General features: G+C 44.4%; 1 protein-coding gene across 1 annotated transcript in view; it reads left to right on the forward strand.

Moving 5' to 3' along the window:
* Positions 1–19,338, forward strand: part of Pcnx2 (pecanex 2) — a 205,321-nt gene that overhangs the window by 130,303 nt on the left and 55,680 nt on the right. Inside the window, exons 23-24 of the mRNA XM_010622007.3 lie at positions 2,927–3,035; positions 7,501–7,630. Of these exons, the coding sequence (XP_010620309.1) occupies positions 2,927–3,035; positions 7,501–7,630 (239 nt within the window). The remainder of the gene's footprint in view (positions 1–2,926; positions 3,036–7,500; positions 7,631–19,338) is intronic.

Raw genomic sequence — 19,338 nt, forward strand, 5'->3', positions numbered from 1 at the left:
AGAGAGACCCAGGATCAATACCTGAAAAAAAAAAAAAAAAAAAAAAAAAAAAAAAAAAAATGAAGCCTGAAGTCCCCAGGCTACCCTGGGAGGAAGGACAATCAATCATCTCTATTTTACAGACACAGAAATGCATGAGCAGAAACAGAACTGAGATGTACAATAGGCATATGTCCTACAGCCAGGAACACTGTGCCAGACTAGCTCTGACTCCTCCACCAGGCATCCTTTCCCTGGCGGCTTTCAAGAAGGAGCTTTAGGTTGCTGTGTTGTACAGGAATCAGAAATACAGCACTGCCTTCTCCAGTGATAGAGAACAACTCCATCTATTTCCTGAGCCTCATATAGAAAATCTTTGACAAAGCCTGTTTTATTTTTTTACAAGATTCACCAGAAAAACCAGCCCTAGGGAGAGATGAGGGGAGACACTGCAGATACCTGGGCCTTGGCTGCAATTAGAGCATGAGTGGTAGTGTTTGGAATGCTTAGTTGCCTGATTACTGATTTTGCTTATGCATAAATACAAGTTGCTGAGCTAAGCAAAAAAAAATTGTAATAGATTCATTTACTCAGAATGCAGCCAAGTTGTACTTGTAAGAGTACTCGTGAACTTGCAAATGAGGCCATCCCTGGGGCCACCTCTCTGACTGCAGCACTGTGCCTGTGCAGCTCTGGTCAAGGTGGTTTTGAAGTCTCCCAGGGCACAGCCACACCCTGAAGCTGCCATAGTTACCTTTCATAACCTGAGGTTCATTCCTGCGGTATCTCGGGGCTGTGTGTCACATAAGGAACTCTTGCCCATGCTTGTTATTCTCACCTTGGCAGGAGTCACAAGATTCATTGTTAATCAGTAAACCCAGAACCCTTAACAGTGAGGTGGCAGGGCTCTGCTCTTGAGACATCTCATGAAGGCAAAGGCCCAATCCAGAGGCATTTTTGTCTGATGGAGGGCCGTTAGCCATAATAGACAGTGGAGCCTCTGTGACTTCTCAGGACCTCTGCTCTTGTGGTACCTGGAAGCCATGCATTTGAAGGTCTACTTGGTGTGATTTTATATCCCTCTCTAGCTGGACTAATGGTAGGGAGGAAAGGCAACGCTTGTAATGGAAATCCTGTGTTCTTGCAGAAGGGAGACAAGGACTAAGTCTGCAAGGGAGCTTTCCCACTCTCAGTCCATGTGCATCACCTCTGACTGTACAAAGTGAGGTGAGGGAGCCATGATTTGTGGGAACTGAGACATGGGACCTCTCACTGGCACGGCAGAGTAGGATGCTGTTCTCTCTGGGTGCTGTGGAGACCCATCCAGTAGATCCAGGAGGCTCACCAGCACTAGGACTCATGCCAGAGGGACTGCTCTGGGATTACTAAGAGCACACTGGGATCAGCCCTCTGTGGTTGGCTCAAGTGAGCAAGAGCAATGACAGTGGGAAGCTGTGTGCAAGTAGCCAGCACTGCTTCTTTCTCCCAGAATGCAGCTGCCTTCATCACCCTTCTTCCTCTTACTTTTTTCTTTTCCTTTCTGAATCCTTTTTTCCATCCTCCCTGCATATTCACTGCCCACCTTCAATTCTCTGTGCATACAATCCTTCAGCTTCCACAGAAATCTCACCTGTTATCTGTGGTTAGTGTCCCTGGTAGACACGTTTAGCCCAGGGTCCTGTGCATGAACAGACACCTTGACTTCCCAAGGGCTTTGTGTGTCTCTTATGACCTTAGGAGACCTGTCATCCTTGGCTCATGTTCAGTAGCCTATCCAAAATGTTTAATTCTACTTTACAATTTTTCTTTAGATTCAGAATCATAGAAAAGTGATGCAGGAAAAGTGAGGGGGAAGTTTGGAGAGGATTTTAACTTAACCTCATTTTGCCTTATGACATTTTCATGAAACAGATCAGTTTCACTTTGTCTAGACTCCAAGATCACCGTGTTGGCTTTTCACTAGAGGCATGAGTTACCTTTCTTTGAATGTTTCCTTAGTGGCCCTGTTTCCCAGCCATGTCCTCTCTACATGACAGCCTTCTGATGTTCTGTATAGTACCTAGGGAGCCTAATTTACAATTCTGTTTTAATTTCCTTCCCCATCCATGGCCTTGGTTTACTCTCTTGAATGCTAGCCAGTCTAGGAGTAAGCATAGTGCCAGTGTGGATAAGAAGAGTGAGTATTTTTGGAACACCCCAGTAGGGCACTGGCTGTAACTAGCAGTGGCAGCAACGGAGTGGTACATCTGGGGTTCATCCATCACTAACATGAAGCTGTGGTCCACAGCCAGGTGCTCCCCTTCCCTGCCCTGCTTCACAGATTCATAGTCTGAATCTCCAGCCAGACCCACCAGCATGGCATCAACATGTGCTCATCCTTAGCCAGTATGAAGCCTCCTCTTCACTTTCCACCCTTCTCCAGAACTCACTCTCTTCTCGGGCTTACTAGTCTGGTCAATGCAGCAGCTTCCTGACTTCTTGGCTTCTCAGCTTTCTGAAGTACTTTAAACAACTTACAGTGCAAAGGTATGGTGCTGTTTTGTTTGGCAAGAGCAGCTGAATAGATGAAATTAATGCACCAGAATGTCGAGCTTGATAGGTCTCTCCATTAATCTCCCTATAAAAGATCCCATATAAAGGAGAGCAGACAAAGCTGACTGTCCTCTGAGAAAGGCAGAGATCAACACATCCATAGTTGAAATGATAAATAACCATAATCTCTGGGTTGAGATTAGTCACACAGTTTCTTCTGATCAGCTTCTTCCTGTGGTGGAAATCATTAATACCTGCATTGCCTTCAGGACAAAGGAAGGTAAGGGAAGAAGGCCAACAGCAGCTGTTGCCTGGTCCCTTCCTGACTGTGACACACTGTGTCCTTTAAATGGTTGACACTGTTACGTGGCTCGTCGACGTCTTCTCTGATGCGTCTCTTCTCTTTTGCTTTTAGCTCGGGGACCTGCTGCACAAGTTACAGTTTGTCCTGGCCTACGTGGCTCCGTGGCAGATGGCTTGGGGGTCTTCGTTCCACGTGTTTGCTCAGCTCTTTGCAATTCCTCATATCCTTTCTACTTCTGTGTTCAGCCCATGCTCAGATTCATGTTTTATGGATGTAAGCTTTTCAGTGAATCCTGGCAATGAAAAGATTTTTAAATATCTACAATGATGTCTTAATGGACACATGAGGAGGTACTTTGGATTCCCTTTAGGCCACTTAGCCTTAAAAGATGTTTCATAATTTTGAACTTTTGCTGCTTTTGAGTGCTTATTTGGGAATTACTTTTATTTTTTCTGATTCTTCCATTTCCCATGTCCAGATTTTCATTAAGAAAGCTGGTCTTTTAAATGGAAAGTAACTACTTAAATAATTGGTTTGATTTGTACAAAATAGTACAATTAGATTTGTAATTATCACTCTGGATAGGGTCATACATTCAATATATTATATTTATTATGATACATTATAGTTTTATATAATACGTATATTTCATTAATACTAGAAACATAGAATTAGTTGCAAATAGAATTACTCAAATGTTTGTGGAGACTGAAAAAAGAAATTATGGCTTTATTTTGTGGTTGCTATTAGCCAAGAAGGCTTGGTATAGTTTTTGTGTTTCCATGTTGAGAATTCATTTTGATTCACTTCAAAGCAAACTTCAGATGACTCTTCCAAATACCACTTTGACATAGCTGAATTTACGTTCACATGTGTTCCCCAGTGGAGAGATAGAAAGAGACATTGGTTAAAAATATTTTTGAAGAGAGAGATTAGTAGAAAATTTCTTACTGCATCCTAAAATGTGCCCTTAAGCATTTCCGATTCCACTGAATTCATGCTTTCTAGTTCTGTTTCCAAGTTGTGGCTAAGGGACCCTATGGCTTGCAGACTCTAGAATATGTGGAAGAATTTGTTAAATGATAGATTCTTGGTCTGGCCATCTTTCAAATCAAATTTCATGAGTGGATTCTGGGACCTGCACCTTCAGAAGGCTGCTTGGTTTTTCTTACACCCACTGGTGAGTGTGAACCACAGTTCTAAGCTCTGGTCATGCATTCTGGGTGCTACTGACTGCTCCATCTACTCTGGGTACTGCTGGCTTCTTGTAAGAGTGTGTGGAGCTCCTTTTACGTGAAATTTACATAAAGCTTGTTAAGATAATTCGTAAGGAATCTTAGGGACTGACCTTACATTTCAAGGGTGGAAACATACTTGGAAGAATCATTGAGTCATAATATATTCTAGATTTTTTCAAAGTGCTCTCTTCCAGGACCACTTGTTTAAAAAACTTTTTTTTTAAGTAAATCAAGAGTTGGCCTCACATTGTTCTGTGTTTCTATTGTTAGACTTGCATTGATAATTCTGAAGTATTTTAAGGCTATTTGGCAGAAACACTAAGGGAAAAAATATTTGCAAAAGCATGAGCTCTCAGAACAACTTTTCCTTCTAACTTCACTCATTTTTTATAATGCTAGACATTTAGTTTCCTTACACAGGCTTCTTTAAACAGAGACAGGGGAGGTGAAAGATTGAGGTGGTTTTTATTCCTATTGTATTTTTAAGGTTTTCTTGTCCAGAATTTCAAGTTTTTCCATTTTATTAAATGAAAATTACTACAGTAATATACATGTGCAATTGAGGGGTTTCAGAAAGAATTTAAAACATGAAACTCTGACTTCCAATTGAGCTTCCTGTCCATGTTGGCACCTTAGTGGGCTGTGGTGGCCCCACAGCTGAGCTAACTCTGTTGTGGGCACTGTGATTTTCTGTTGTCTGCCCCTTCTGTGGGTGAGGTTCCTATATAAGCACGTGTGCTCTCCATTTGAGAGCTCCTGTAAGGACAAAAGCGGCATTAGCTTTACCTTGTACACCATGTGCAGTTAATCAGAGGCTATTCCTGATGCATAGGTGCATTCTTTTGAGAAATTAAAACATCAGAGATGTAGGTTTTATTGTGCATTTGTTGGATCTGTTTTAGAATATTCCAATACTCCTCATGCTTCATCCCTAAAGCCAGCCTTGTTAGTAGCATCCTCTTCCTCCATCCTACTAACATAGGGGCCTTCAGAGCCCCACCCTACACACACAAAGACACACACAGAACCACTGCCTTTGCTTTGGTGCTTATGGGCCTTACCTTCCTCCTCATCCATAGACATTTGCCCATTCTTGCTTAGTTGCAAAGGTATATTTGCTAGCTAGAGTTCACCATCATTCTGCTTGGAATATAATGAGATAAGTAGTTGCAGAACTGGGTATATATACTGACCAGATGAAACTTTAGAAACTTTCAGGTTCCTAAATGTCAACCCTGGATCTGAAGTAATTCAGAAATGTTAATTACTTTATCACTCTATTAAGAAACTGTGGATTCCACACCAGCATTGAGAACTGACTAATTTGCTTCATTTTGGAATTGAATTAGCTCTCAGACCAGCAGGGCACTGGTAGGTAAATTGCTTTTTCCAGTACTGGCATGTTTTCTCCCTCTGTGCCTCTGTTGGCTTCTGAGCATATAACCTCCAGGGAAAGATGAGAATGCTCACCCTTTTAATATGTGTAGAGACCATGCAAGACCATTGTCTTCCAATAATTAGACAGACCTCACCACATTATCCCTGCTAACCTCACATGGTGGGAAGGCTGCTTTCCACTTAATACAGTCTTTTGAGCTTCTAATGCTCTTTTTAATCTTTTATTATTGATGTTGATGTTTTCATTTTATATCCACTTTTAAAGGAGTCACCACCTGCCTAGAAGGCTAGCCTCTTGGCCCTTTCTATGAAGCCCTTCTAGAGAGGGCTTCATGTGCCCACTGCTCTCAGGAACCCCTCTGGCACTGCCATACCTGTGCTTCCACTGTCTCTCCTCTGTGTCCTGACCCTGCTGTGTCTGAATCGGTGTCCCCCAGTGAGACACCTTGAGAGGCCACCTGCTCACTCCTGTCTTTTCCTCTGACAATGTCTTCCTTATCATACTTAGCTTTGTATGGACTACTACTAGTTTCCTCCCTTCCTAACTTCTGGATAATTATTTGGGGTATTTAAAAAATGTACAGTATTATCTTGGGAATTTTTAGGAAAAAAAGGGAGAGCAGTGCTTACCCCTCCAGTATCATCTGCGCCCAGCACCACCCCAAGATCCTCTGGCTCCACAGGAAGCTTTCCTCCTGTCCTTCCTAGCACTTCCCGAAGGAAGGAAGGGCATCTGACCAGACTCTACCTTCTCAGGTACCTTGGTTCCATGCAGTCTCCATGGTGTTCATGCCATTTCCTATTCTTCAGAACAAGGGACAGAAAATGTTATCATATGAGTACCTGCAGTTTTCTTCTGTTGAAGGCTGAAAATTTCTGAGTAGTTCTGTCTCAAATGTACGTATTTTAGCTGTCAGTAACATACCATTCTCTATTTACACTTACCTCAAAATAAGAAAATTCCACCATAATAGAGAACTCTTTGACACCAAACAATTCAACACTAAAATGGGCCATTAATGAAGGATGAGGTATCATTTTGCTTCTAAAGATGTTTGGGGTGGAGAAGGAGGGAGGTGAATGGAAGCCAAGGTTTCAGCACAGCAGTGAGCTGTGGTCTCCCTGTTCCAAGCATTGCCTTTTCCTATTTGCTGGAACTCTAAACTCTGGCTCAAGCAGGGAGACTCATTTACGCACTACCGAGAGAGTCAGTCACTGCCTTTCAGGAGGGAAAGTAACCCTTCAGGAGTCAGAGCAGGACTGCAGTAGGTGACCTGGTCCCCCCGCAGAACACAGAAGGACATATGTGTGTCAGATCCAGCTAGTCCAGCCTCTCCTGACCCTGTGCTCTGAGCCCAGCTCTTCCAGTCCAGGCCTCACCAGTCCTGAATCAGCCAGGGTGTGTGAGGCCAAGGCATGCCAGGAAAGGAGAAACTTGAGGAAGAGCTCTGGAGAGGTGATGAGATCCGCAGAACTCTGACTTCATTTGTATGTGTTTTCTGCCCATGAGCCAGGCTTGCACTGAGCCTTTGGTGTTCAGTATATAACATACACACAAACACGCAGGTGCACACACACACATGCACAAAATGCTTCAAACAGTGGGGAAAAGATTATTTGAAATGCAGAGGTGCTTTGTTCCCAAACAATGTTACTGTTTATTTTTTAAAAGCATCATTTAGTTTTACTTATTTATAAAGTGACTTAGTTTTACAGTGAATGTATCACAGTGTGTGTGTTTTTTCCCTCCAGGGGATGACACTTTAGTTAAAGGAAATTGTTGTTTTTAGTTCTTAGATGTTAAATGTTTGACGTGCCTGAGCCTGAGACTGCAAGGATTTTTATAAGAATCATCTGGTTTACAGAATGACAAAACAAGACTTAGCAGAATGCTGCTGAATGTTTTCTATTTCCAACTCTGTACCTAGAGAGGTTGTTTGTCCTCCTGTCTGTGGGGAGAAAATGGCTTTGATGAGAAGCAGTCAAAATCTGAAATGATATTTTAAGATATAGTAATGACAATTCTTTTGCCTTGACCCCTGCTCCCAGACTCTGCCATGCTCTTCTTCCAGACAGTCGCCACTGCGGTCTTCTCCACCCCGCTGAGCCCATTCCTTGGGAGCGTCATCTTCATCACATCCTATGCCAGGCCAGTGAAATTCTGGGAGAAAAACTACAAGTAAGAACCCCAAATCCACGCTAACCTGTTTTGCTGTGTGATGAGGCCCCTCTCCCTTCCCATATGGAAATTTGGACCTGAGGCTGTAGGTGGCTGAGCCTGGCTCCCTGAGTGATGGCTCCCTGTCACCAGCCCTGCCTCTGAAATGGGATTGACTGCAAATTAGGGATTGGATGCTGGTCCAGGCCTCTCCTATAAAAAAAGACACCTAGGAAAGGTACTGGACAAGCCTGGTCCTGCCATGTGATGTGCTGTGATTGCTTCTGTCTGTCACATCTGTCCCCTCTCTGTCACTTCTCTTCCTCCATCTGGGTGTGTATAAAAGACCCCATCCTGCACAGAAGCACACACATAAGGGTCTACACAAAGGGAATATTTGGAACTTGTAGACCATATCTGTTCACTTTTTTCCTGACTATTTGAACTGGTCATTAATTTCTTCAAGCAAACAGTGATGGGGTAGGCCATTATTTCTCTGCATTGTTTTGTGGTGCTGGAGATAGAACCCAGGGTCTCATGCATGCTAGGCAGATGTTTTATTATTGATCTATGTCCCCAGCCCATGCATTATTTTAAGGGAGGTTGAGAAGATGGGAGTAACAGTTTGCTAAGTATTAAAGGGTTCTTAATGGTTTGTGTGGCATGACATGATGTCAGTAGGACCACAAGGAGCCCTGATTCAGGCTATCCTGAGCTACCCAAGGCTGGGCAGGGCTTCCGTTTCAGATCTTGTTTCTGGTTTACCAGCTATGTTGTGTTATTGCATCTGAACCCTAATCCTCTTTCTATAATACATTTACATTTTGCAGAACTCTGGCACATTCCAGTGTGCCTTTTATGTCTCAGAGTCCAGTGTGAAGGTAGGAAACCTATTCCTCTTGTTTCTCCTTTGGAAAGATTTATTTGAGCATAAAATGTGCATCCTTCTGGGGCAGGCAGTGTGGCATTGTGATTAAAACACAGCCTCATGCTCCAGGCTTCCAAAGTTCACACTTCTCCTCCACCATGTAACTCTGGGGACCTCAGCCTGTCTTTTCTCATTTATAAATTGGGGCAATGTAACAGGACCTATTTCATAGACCAGAACCAGCTAGCATGCACAGAGCACCTAGGGCAGGGCTTAGATATAGTAGGCATGCGCACACCTGAGCTGGCATGGCTGCTCTGTGGAGAAGCCTTATTCCCACCCTGAGAGTGCTAACAGCTGCTTACGGTGACTGAGAGCATGGCCACCCCAGGGAAACTTACCAGACCAGAGCACCCACCTGAGCTGGTGCTGGGAGGCCACAGGAAGTGCCTCTTCATCTTCCGAAAAAGGAGGACCTTTTGCAATAAAAGCAAAGCAGTTTTGAAATATATGCCTCAACAGAACAGCTCCCATGCATATCTAAAGAGATATGCATGTCTATACACCCAGAGAGTAAAGAATCAGCTTGTCTTTAAAATTTATGTAGGAGAAAACAACTTTGAGGAGCATTTTAAAGCTCTGAAAGTCACTTCTGGAAAGTGCAATCATTGTAAATAAGGAGCTTGGCATTCTTGCAGACTCTTACTTGTGTGGGAAAGGAAAGCACAGAACATTTTAAACTTGATCCTCAGCATAATAGGTTTATTCTTGTCCCTTGTTCTGAGCTAGAGAATCAGTCTTTCTAGTACAGGAAGACTTGGTGCAAGCTGAACACATCCCGCATGAGTTGGAAAGGGTGTTACAGGGGATAGAGAAACCTTTGTGTAGACTGTATTGAAGGCATGCATCTTAATCCCATAAAGCGTTTGGTGTCTTGTTTTTTAGCCTCCTCACTTCCAAAACTCAGCCAGCCTTCTCAGGTGATACATTTGAGTCTAAACTGTCAGTTTATGTGGTTTACTTAGTCATAGGGAGTTCCAGAGCGGGATTTAGGTTTCTTTATTCATTATCACAAATTTCTGATTCTGCCTCAACTCATTCTTCCCATCAGTGAATAGTGCAGTTTATCTCTGTCATGGGTACGTACTTGGGCCGGGGTGTATCTTGGGTCGGAAGGCACATCAGGGTCTGTGGGGACATGTAAGGATGTCAACTCTTTACTGTGCCTCTCTTAAAGAGCTAAGCTGAACATTTTCAGTTCCATCTGAGAAACAGTTTTTGGCGTATAATTCAGTCTTTGGAAGGTCTGCTGTCCTCTGGAAGGCCTCAGTGTTGGAAATCCCTAGGCCATCTGCTTAAACCATCCGTGGGTGGAATTTGGGACAATGGAGCAATGGGTACCAGGAAAGGGAATGGCAAGAAAATCATCTGAGCTCTTGTAAGCACTCTAGGAAACTCATGCTAGTTATTTTAAGCTTGCCTTTGTATTTTTTAATTTGAAATACTAATGATTTCTGGTGCTTACTGGCGAGTTTACATGTAGCTATTCTAATTACCTTCTTTTCATTCGGCTACAAAGAAGCAATCAGTTAGTAAAAGCTATTCTGCTTAATTATTTATCCATTGTTCCATCATTCTAAAGGAGCCACCTAAGAGACTCTTCCTCATGAGCACATTTGCCACAGCGAACGGCTGTCTCCAAGCTGGATTGTCAGAGGTTGCCTGCTTTCCCTCTCATGTGCCCCCTCTCCCTGGTCCATTCTGCTCCCTCGCTTTGCAGTCCTGTGGTGTCTATTTCAGGTCTCTGAATCTAACCTTGAGGTGTGTAGATCTCCAGGGAGTCCTGGATTGTAACAAAACCATTTTAATACTGGAGAAAATGTGAAGCAGCCCTCCATCCACCTGGGAAGCAGCGCTGGGCCATTCCCCCATTAGCCTGTCTTGGAACCTGCTTGTCCCTGTCGCTAGATCTGTGCCTCAGGGGTGGGGGGCTGCCTGCCTCATCGCCTTAGCCTCCTAGCTATCCTGTTAGCTGTTCTCTTTCCACATGTAGTTCTTGTTTCGCTGTCCTAAAACACAGCTCTCAGTGTGTCATCCTTCTAGGAAGCCTGCAGAGCCAGAGCAAGGAGAGCCCCTGCCCAGGGGACACTGTCCGGGAGGAGCTCTGATGATAGGAATGCCCTGTGATGCCCTCTGGCAGGGTGGACCCCAGCCACATGGCTCACATACAGGCCCTTGAGGTGCCCCAGGCCACTCCTGTTCTCCGTTATCGGGATGATTTGAGTGTAAGGAGCCCCTGTGGCCAGGACACTTTCCAGCCCACCTCTCACAGACAGGGGTTCCATCCAGCACAGACAGGCTTCTCCTCCACACCCTTCCCTGGCTGTGCCCTTCACAGACTCGCTCTCCCTCTCCCCACTCACGTCCCGTACATAGCTGCTGAGTAAGACCCCACTTAGGCGGCAGCTCTGCTATGATGTTGCTCCAATCACCCTGACCAGAAATTCTTTTCCTTTTCCTAAATTCCTGTGACAAGACCAACCGCTACAGACTGTAGTGTCAAAATGACCGTACACCATTAATCACATCACAAGACTGCCGTAGGTCAGAAATTGGACAGGGCTAGGTTGAGGGAAAGCTGTGAGGTCTCAGTCATGAGGTGGGGCTGGGGGGCTGGCATTGCAGAGTCCAAGCTGGGGACAAGAAGGATGCTCCATCCCTTCTCAGGTGGTCAAGGGACCTATCCAGGTGGGGTCCAGGTATGCTACATGGCGGTTTGGGCTTCCTACAGTGTGGGAGCCTCGGGCCCCAGCACAAGTGTGAATAAAGGGGAAAGTACACTATTTTTTCTTTTTTCTGATCTGCCTCAGAAGCTCCACAGCATCATCCTGTCTCATCTTATTTTCCTCAAGCAAGTCACAAACCCCCAGGGTCAAATGGAGGGGAACCATTCATCCTTACTCCTTACCCCAGTGTGTTCCCATTCCCTGTATTTGTGTCTTCTCTCATTCAACTTCTAATACAGTATGTCCAGACTGTTTTATGGGTCCTTACAACCTTCCTGAAGTCCTTTTTGAAATGGCAGAGCACAGTCACTTTACCCAGTGAAATGACATGTTTATACATCATGTGACAGCAGTCTGCAGCCAGCATTCCACAAACACCCATAGGCATGAATTTTCCTTCCAGCATGGTTTATTTTCATACCCCAACCATTCAGAGAGCCCCAGTTCTATTTTTTTTTTCTTTCTTGGTATCAGGGATAGAACTCAGGTCCTTGTGCTTGTGAAGCAGGCGGCAGAACCACTGAGGTAAATCCCTAGCCCCCAGTTCTAATTTTTGAGCATCACAGCTGACTTTGTGGAATAATAAGATGGCTAAATTCCACTATTTTGTGGTTTATCTAATAACAAAACATACGATAAAATATTCCAGCTAGCTCAGTGAATTCTTGTGAGTCTTACAGTGTTACTTTCTAACCCCTTCTTCGGTTTGTTTCATGGGTGGCTCTGCCCCATAGAGCCATTCATCTTCTCTGTTTTCCATGGAAGTGAGGCAATCCACTGCTTACATTTCTGCTAGAGAGATCTGTACCCCATTGTGCTGAGACTGCTCTTTGCGATGTCACTAAAGCCGCAGTCCCTGATTGTACCCACCGGTCCAGTCCTGGACAGCTCAGCATGAGACTAAACAGTCCTAAGAGTTCCTTATGAAAGTGGTGCAGACCTTGGGCACCTAGCTACCCTCATCCAGATGTTTCTAGTCCTCTTCCTGACTTCATTTATGACCTGCTTCTCATGCCACCTGGTCAACTTGCTATAGGAGAACCTGTTCTTTCTATGAACCAAATGCTCTTTTCTCATTATACTTCTTAAAATATAGAGCTTCTCCATTATTTTACCAAATGGTGGCCAGTTCAAGCCTTCAGCATCCCACTCTTATGGGAATGTGTAGTTTACTGAAAACAAGAAATTTTCACTTCCTCCATCAATTCTCATCTTATTATTCAACTAAACATTCCACCATTCCATTCCCCATCTCTCCAGTTTCCTTGCTTTGGCTGCAGAAAGCATTACCTGTCACCACCTGGGTCTTTATTCATGCTTTGCTAGTGATGACAAACAGGTGGGAACAAAGTGACTGACTGGGTTAGGGAAGTCAGAGAGAGCAGTTCTTAAGTTCGCGCTGATTTTGAAAGATTTTCAAGATAGATTTTGCTGGATGTTCTGTTTTAAAGGTATTTTATGCAAAGCACTGAGTTTCTCACAAAGCTTTTTTTTTTCCTCTCTCTTAAATTTGAAACAAGCTGTTCATCTTGTCTCATAGGCTGAGAGAAAAATGAAGTCTTAAAATTAACTGTTGGCCTCCATTTAAAGTTATGCAGGCGAGGATTCACATATTTCAACTTGCAGTTAGGTTATTCCAGAACTTACTTGGGTACGTTTACAAGGTGACTGACTATACCTATGGCTAATAGTTCAGTGTATTTGTGATGCCTGGTTTCAGTTTCAGCTGAGATACAAGTTATGAAGTTTTCTTATGAGGAATCCTAGGGCTCCAGGGTATGTTGGGCCCTCGATCTGTTACTAATGATAATGAACTTGCAGACAGCAGGAGCAAGGCAGAAGTGGTAGCAGTAGCAGTGGCAGTCCTTCTTTCTGTACTTACTGAACACCTGCTCACTTCCTCTAATAGGTTCATCCCTGCTCTTACACCCGCTCTACAGAGTTTCATTTTTCTCAATTGACAAATCAGAAAAAAGGAAACACAGGAAAGTCAGATAACTTGCCCATGATCACAGAACTAGTGAATAGCTGAGCCAGGTTATTAACCCAGGTCTGGCCTTGTTCCAAGCCCTAAATGCTTTCCATTATGTCCCAAAGCCTTGCCCATGTCCCCACCCACTCAAGCACACCTGAAGAGTCAGGAATTCCCAGCTACTGAGTGTGCCTTCACCAGCCTTGGTACAAGTATCTAGTGTGACTGCAGGGGCCTGTCTGGAAAGGATGGTCATTCCTAGCCCCAAGCCTTGGGACAGCCCTCTCTGTGTGCCTGGCCCCAGGGATGGCCTCTTGGTCCCTCCTGGATGGGTCTGCACAGGCATGGATTCTGAACTTCATCATGGACCCCTGACAGATTAGCATCCATGGAACTCACCCCAAATCATTTCTTCATTGGACTGAGCTTTCAAGTGGTGAATACTTCATTGTTAGTCCGTGTTTTGTCACTGTAACAAAATACCCACCATATACAGCTTAAAGAGGAAAGGTATGCTCTGGCTCGCAGTTTCAGGGGCTTCTGTCTATGATTAGCTGACTTCATTTAGGCCTATGGTGAGGCAGAGACAACACAGTGGAAGCGTGTAGCAGAGGATGCTGCAAAGTCAGGGAAAGGGAAAGGCAAAAGGTAAATTCTTCAGGTCACACTACGAGATTCACTTTCAGTAATGTATCAAATTGAGATATCATCAATACATTAATCCACTGGAGGACGTTAGAGTCCTCTTAAGCCCATCATTTCCGCAGAAGCCCATCAGCTGGAAAACAAGCCTTTAGGACCAGAGTTTGGGAGGACACTTCAATTCCAAACCATAGCACAGGATCCCCAAAAGCTCCCTCTCCTTCCTCCTTCTGATGGCCAGAAGGGGCCAGAAACCTACTGACACCTCTTACACCCTTCCACACTACCTGTACTCCAGGGTGACCCAGGGCACTGAGTCCAGAGTCTCCCACCACCTCCAGGTGGTCATGCCGGCATGGGCTCGGCTGGGTTGAGGGACAGCAATGCCCTTCCCACTCTCACTGTTGCAGGAGAAACTGCCCGGGCCACAGCAGGCTTGAACCTTTGACCTGCCCATCCAAAGTAGGCCAACTCCAAGGGAGGAAGGCATGGTGGAAGGGTCTTGTGGAGGAAAGCTACTTACCTCATGGTATCTGGAAAACAGAGAGTACAGGGCAGAACTAGGCAGGGAGATGGCACCTTTCTAGATCACACCCCAGCGACTGGCCTCTTCCTACCAGATCCTACCTCCTAACATGAGCCAGCAGTAGTGCCCCATGATCCAAACACATTCCATAAGCCTATCTCTAAGAGAAGAGGCTTTGGGGAAACATCCAAATGTAAGCCACTGACCCTGTCCTCCATTACTGGGAAAGTCCTCAAGCAAGTCTGCGAATGTACAAACTGCACATGCACGGCCCACTGCTGTCTTACATAAGCAGCTTCTCGCTGTCCTTGGTCAGTGGAGGGTGGCCAGCCCCAAAGGGGTCCAGAAATAAGTGGCAGAGACCAGTAGAGAACCCCAGAGAGGCAGTGGAGGCTACTAGAAGAGCTCCAGAAAGCTGCCAATGGGCCATGGATCTCAACTGCTGAGGAGCTGTCAGGGGTGGCAGAACCACTGGGTTGCTGGGGCTGTGGTTGCTGGGGCTGTGGGAGCTCAGGGTACTCGGGTCCCAGAGTCATTAACATCAGCAGTGCTACATTTTGCTATTGTGACTTCCGTCTGAATTGAACAAAAGATCCCCCACTGATTGATGACATTTCTGCCACATGAGGACACTGAGAAATTGACCAACTGTGACCCAGAGGAGGCCCCTCCTCAGAACCCGGCCATGCTGGTGCCCAAACCTCACGTCTAGCCTCCAGAGCTGGGAAATGAACTGCTGGTGTGTGTGAGCACCTTATTCTGTCCTACTTTGTTATAGCAGCCTGAGCCAACCGACACTGAGGTGCAGGTGCATGTGGTGGTGGTGGGCAGTAGTGAGAGAGATGTGTCCTTCACCACAGCAGAGCCACATCTGGGGAGCTGTAGGTCCTGGGACTGACAAGTACAGGCTGGGCAGGACAAAGAACCAAGTCTTGAACTGTCCTAAAGAAACAGAAATGAAGAGAAACTAGCAATGAGTCTTAGTTACGAGTAAAGAAACAGGTATTAAAGCTGAGTGAGGAGCCCAGAGAGCTAAAAAGTCAACAAACTCAGCCAAGTGGTGGGAATATGTGGGGCAAGGCTGCCTCATGTCTCATTTCATAGTAGTGAGACTTAGGTTAGGCCACAGCCAGGCAACTGATAGACAGGTGAGTGAGACAGTCCAGCAGGGCCACAGCAATAGACAGTGCTTCCCATCCCAGACACCCACTGCTTCTGTGGGCCAGAGTGAGCCTGGGAACTGTGGTGCGTGGGAGGCCTGCAGAGAAGGGGAGTCTCTCTCACACAGCCTCAGCAGCGTGGGATACAAACCTAATGCTGGTGCAGCTCTCATCACCAAAAGCCAAAAATTGGCCTCAGGATGCATCAGATAGAGGAAGGCGGGGCCAAGGGGCACTGAAAATGACCCCTACTACACCACCCCTGCTGCCAGCCAGCTGGGCCCAGTCATACCTTTCAGCTGATGCACCAGTGAATTCCTTGTTTTGTGTTTGTCATTTTGAGCAGAGTTTTTGTCATTGAAATCAAAAGACTCCTAATAAAAGAAATCCATTCCCTTTACCATCTGCTTCCAGGGATTACCAGAACACAGACAGACCTTTATTGCCACATTTCTGTGGATCAAATAGCCTAGGGTTTCAGAGAAGATGCCCAGCATCCCTGTGCTACCATCATGGCCATGTGGTAGCTAGGATTTGGAGCCTTCCTCAGCTTTATGGCTTGTGGCTGTGCCCTCTGACTAGGCCAGTCCCCTCTTCTCTGCCTCAGGAACGTCGTGCCACGGGATTTCCAGGTCTGTGTGTGCACACAGCTTTATGTGAGAAATGAAATTATGAGCTTGGCCCCATTAATTCTGTTTTGCTGATGGATGAAAAAGCTCTCACGTACATCCCCAGGGAAAGGTTTGACACTTGAGGTGTGGTGATGAGCTATTATGCAGAAATATTCTACAAAGAAGATGCTTTTGAGGAACTTCAGTGTACCGAGTTTCTCAAATAGCACTGGTTTGAGCTATTCATTACGCTGTGGTACATAATTTTACTTGGGATCCTGTTCCATTTTGCTGAGCCTTGAAAGCATTTAAAAAGTGCAGAATCGTAGAACTGGCCATGGGCTGTGGGACAGAGCCAGACGTGCCCACCTGCTTCCCAGCTGTCGGGAGCTGCTGACTCTTCAAGGTCAATAGGAGTGAGGCTTTGCATCTGGCTGGGGTTGATGGATGGCCGTGAGTCATACAGGCTTGGGATGACAGAGAGGAAGGAGGGCAGAGCCTAGATTGAGTCGTGGCAGACACAGAGAGGAGATACCCAGCTTTGAGGGAAGTGCTGGAGATGAAGCTAATTTATCCTAAACAAAGGAAGGCAAGAAATAAGAAGCCTTTATTTATACTATTTCGAAACCCTTTGCTGTGTGACTTACATATGTGAGATGCAGGCTGTTTCCTGGGCAGACACGCAGCATCTGGAAGGAGAAGGTCACTCTTCTAGAAGGGGATCTGAGGCTCTATGTTAAAACTCATCCAATTAAATTCTAGGGTCATCTCTATGGCTTGCTTGACCTTGTTACTCTGAGCATATATCCAACACTGACTTCTGTTCTGCTTCACTGAGAGCAAAGGCCTTGCCCAGGCTTTGTATGTAGTTACTGCTCCTTGGTACCTAGATGTATGGGTTCATTATTGGATATATAATCATATGCATATAGGAAACTCTACTCTTTTCTTGGCACTTTGGAAATATTCCTCTCACTCCCCACCACAGGTTTTACAGTGTTCTGTATATGGAAGGCTACATTAGCTGTCTGCAAACTCATGAAGAAAACAGATGGTCTCCTTCACGATTTTTAAATGAAAAAGGACCAGTAATGCAAAAATAATCACATATGTGTTAATCGGGAGGAGGGGATTATTCAGTAAAAGTAAGGGCAAATTAGGGGCTGGGGATTTAGCTCAGTGGTTCTGCCACCTGCCTCACAAGTGCAAGGTCCCGAGTTTGATCCCCAGTACCAAAAAAATAGGGGGCAATTTAATGCATTATATGCCTTTTATATTTTGTACTGTTCCAATGGGTCACTTTTAGATTTTTTTACAGAAGCTGCATAGTTGGAATTTATGTTGCTGCAGGGAGGACTTTGTAAAAGAAAGATACCGTGATGTTTGTGGAAAGAAAGGACAGCAAGTTTTGTTTTTTTGTTTGTTTGTTTGTTTTGGTACTGGGGATCGAACTTGGGCCCTTGTGCTTGTGAGGCAGGCGCCAGAACCACTGAGCTAAATCCCCAGCCCAACAGCAAGTTCTTAGAGGATCTTAAAGAAAATTGTTTGGATAGAAAATGATGTTTGTAAGAAGCCTCTTTGAAGAGAGTTCAGAATGATAGAACACAGGCTTCCATGTTCTAGATTTATCCATAAATGATTTGACAAGGGGCCTCAAGATGATTGTAGACTGAGGAGCATAAATTGAGGTGGGCTTAATTTTGCAACAGTCTTAGATTTAATGCAAGCCAAGTGCAGTCTTCTGCTCTGAAAGACAAGGAAAAAAGCATAAGAAAACTAAGGCCAGCCTCAGTGCAAAAAACTAAGGCCAGCCTCCTGTAGCCCTTCTCCTCTCCATTTCCTCAACCTCCCATTTGGCCTACTCTGCCCAACCATATGTCATTTGGGCTTTTTATTACCATTTTTATTAGTTATGTTTTTGGAAAAAAAGTAAAACTTTTCACTGCTAATATTTGCAACTTTGCTATGAATGACCAGTTGGACTGTGTATCCTATATTCAAAAATGTTGAATAGTTCTAGATTTTTTTCTCTATGCATTGCGGGGGCTGCGGGGGGTGCAATCCTAATTTGATATGAAAGAAGTTAGGATCAGAGATAAGAATCATCCATGAATACATTATAGTCATTACATTCAAGCCTTCCACTAACTATGGAGATTTTTCTTAATTAAAATTTTTAGCTGATTGTAGATTTGCTAATGGAAAGAAATAATACAGAGTAAACTCATGTACCCTGTATTTGTTTTCTCCAATGGCAACAACATACAAAACTGTCAGAACCTGGAGATTGAAGTTGGTGCACTAAGGACAGAACATTTCCACCACTACAAAGATCTCCCCTGTTGCCATTTGATGCGCACAGGTGTCTTCTCTGCTCCTCCCCCTTCTCAGCCCATTAGCCACTCTCTGTCCTCATTTCTTGAATCTTGTCATTGCAAGAATGTATATAAGTGAAATCATGCAGAACTTAATATTTTTGGATTAGCTATCTTCACTCAGCATAACGCGGGAGCTCGATCCAGGTTATTGTATGGCCAGTACTCTGTTCCACTACATTGCTGAGTGACCCATGGCCCAGAAGTATCGAGTCTGCTTAACAACTCACCCACCTGTCAGGATTGTTTATCATTTGGGACATTTAATGATAAAGCTGCCATGGACATTCATCTGTAGGTTTTTGTGTAAACATAACTCTTTACTTCACTGGAATAATTGTTCAGAAATGACATTGCTGGATCCATATGGTATCTTTTTGTTTCACAGTTGTCTTTTTAAGAAACTGTCAAATGTTTTTTTAGAGTGGTTATATAGTTTTAATTCCTTAAGAAAAATGCACAAGAGGTCAAATTTCTCCCTATCATTGGCAGCATTTTGTTATTCTTATTATGTTTTTTTATTTTAGCCATTCTGAGAAGTAAACAGTAACATCTCACTTTGCTTTTTCCTATTAGTTAATAATTTTGAATAGCTTTGCTTGACCATATTTGCCTTCACTATATTATGATATATCAGGTAAATATTTATCCATGTCTTTTTCTTATCTTCTAATTATGTTTGTTGTAGCTATTGTTCTTTAGCTGTGGAGCTTTGAGAGGTGTGTATATATATGTGTGTGTGTGTGTGTGTGTGTGTGTGTGTGTGTATATATATATATATATATATAT

This window comes from Fukomys damarensis, unplaced genomic scaffold, assembly GCF_012274545.1.
Source record: "Fukomys damarensis isolate Sample0158 unplaced genomic scaffold, DMR_v1.0_HiC HiC_scaffold_10, whole genome shotgun sequence".
Taxonomy (NCBI): domain Eukaryota; kingdom Metazoa; phylum Chordata; class Mammalia; order Rodentia; family Bathyergidae; genus Fukomys; species Fukomys damarensis.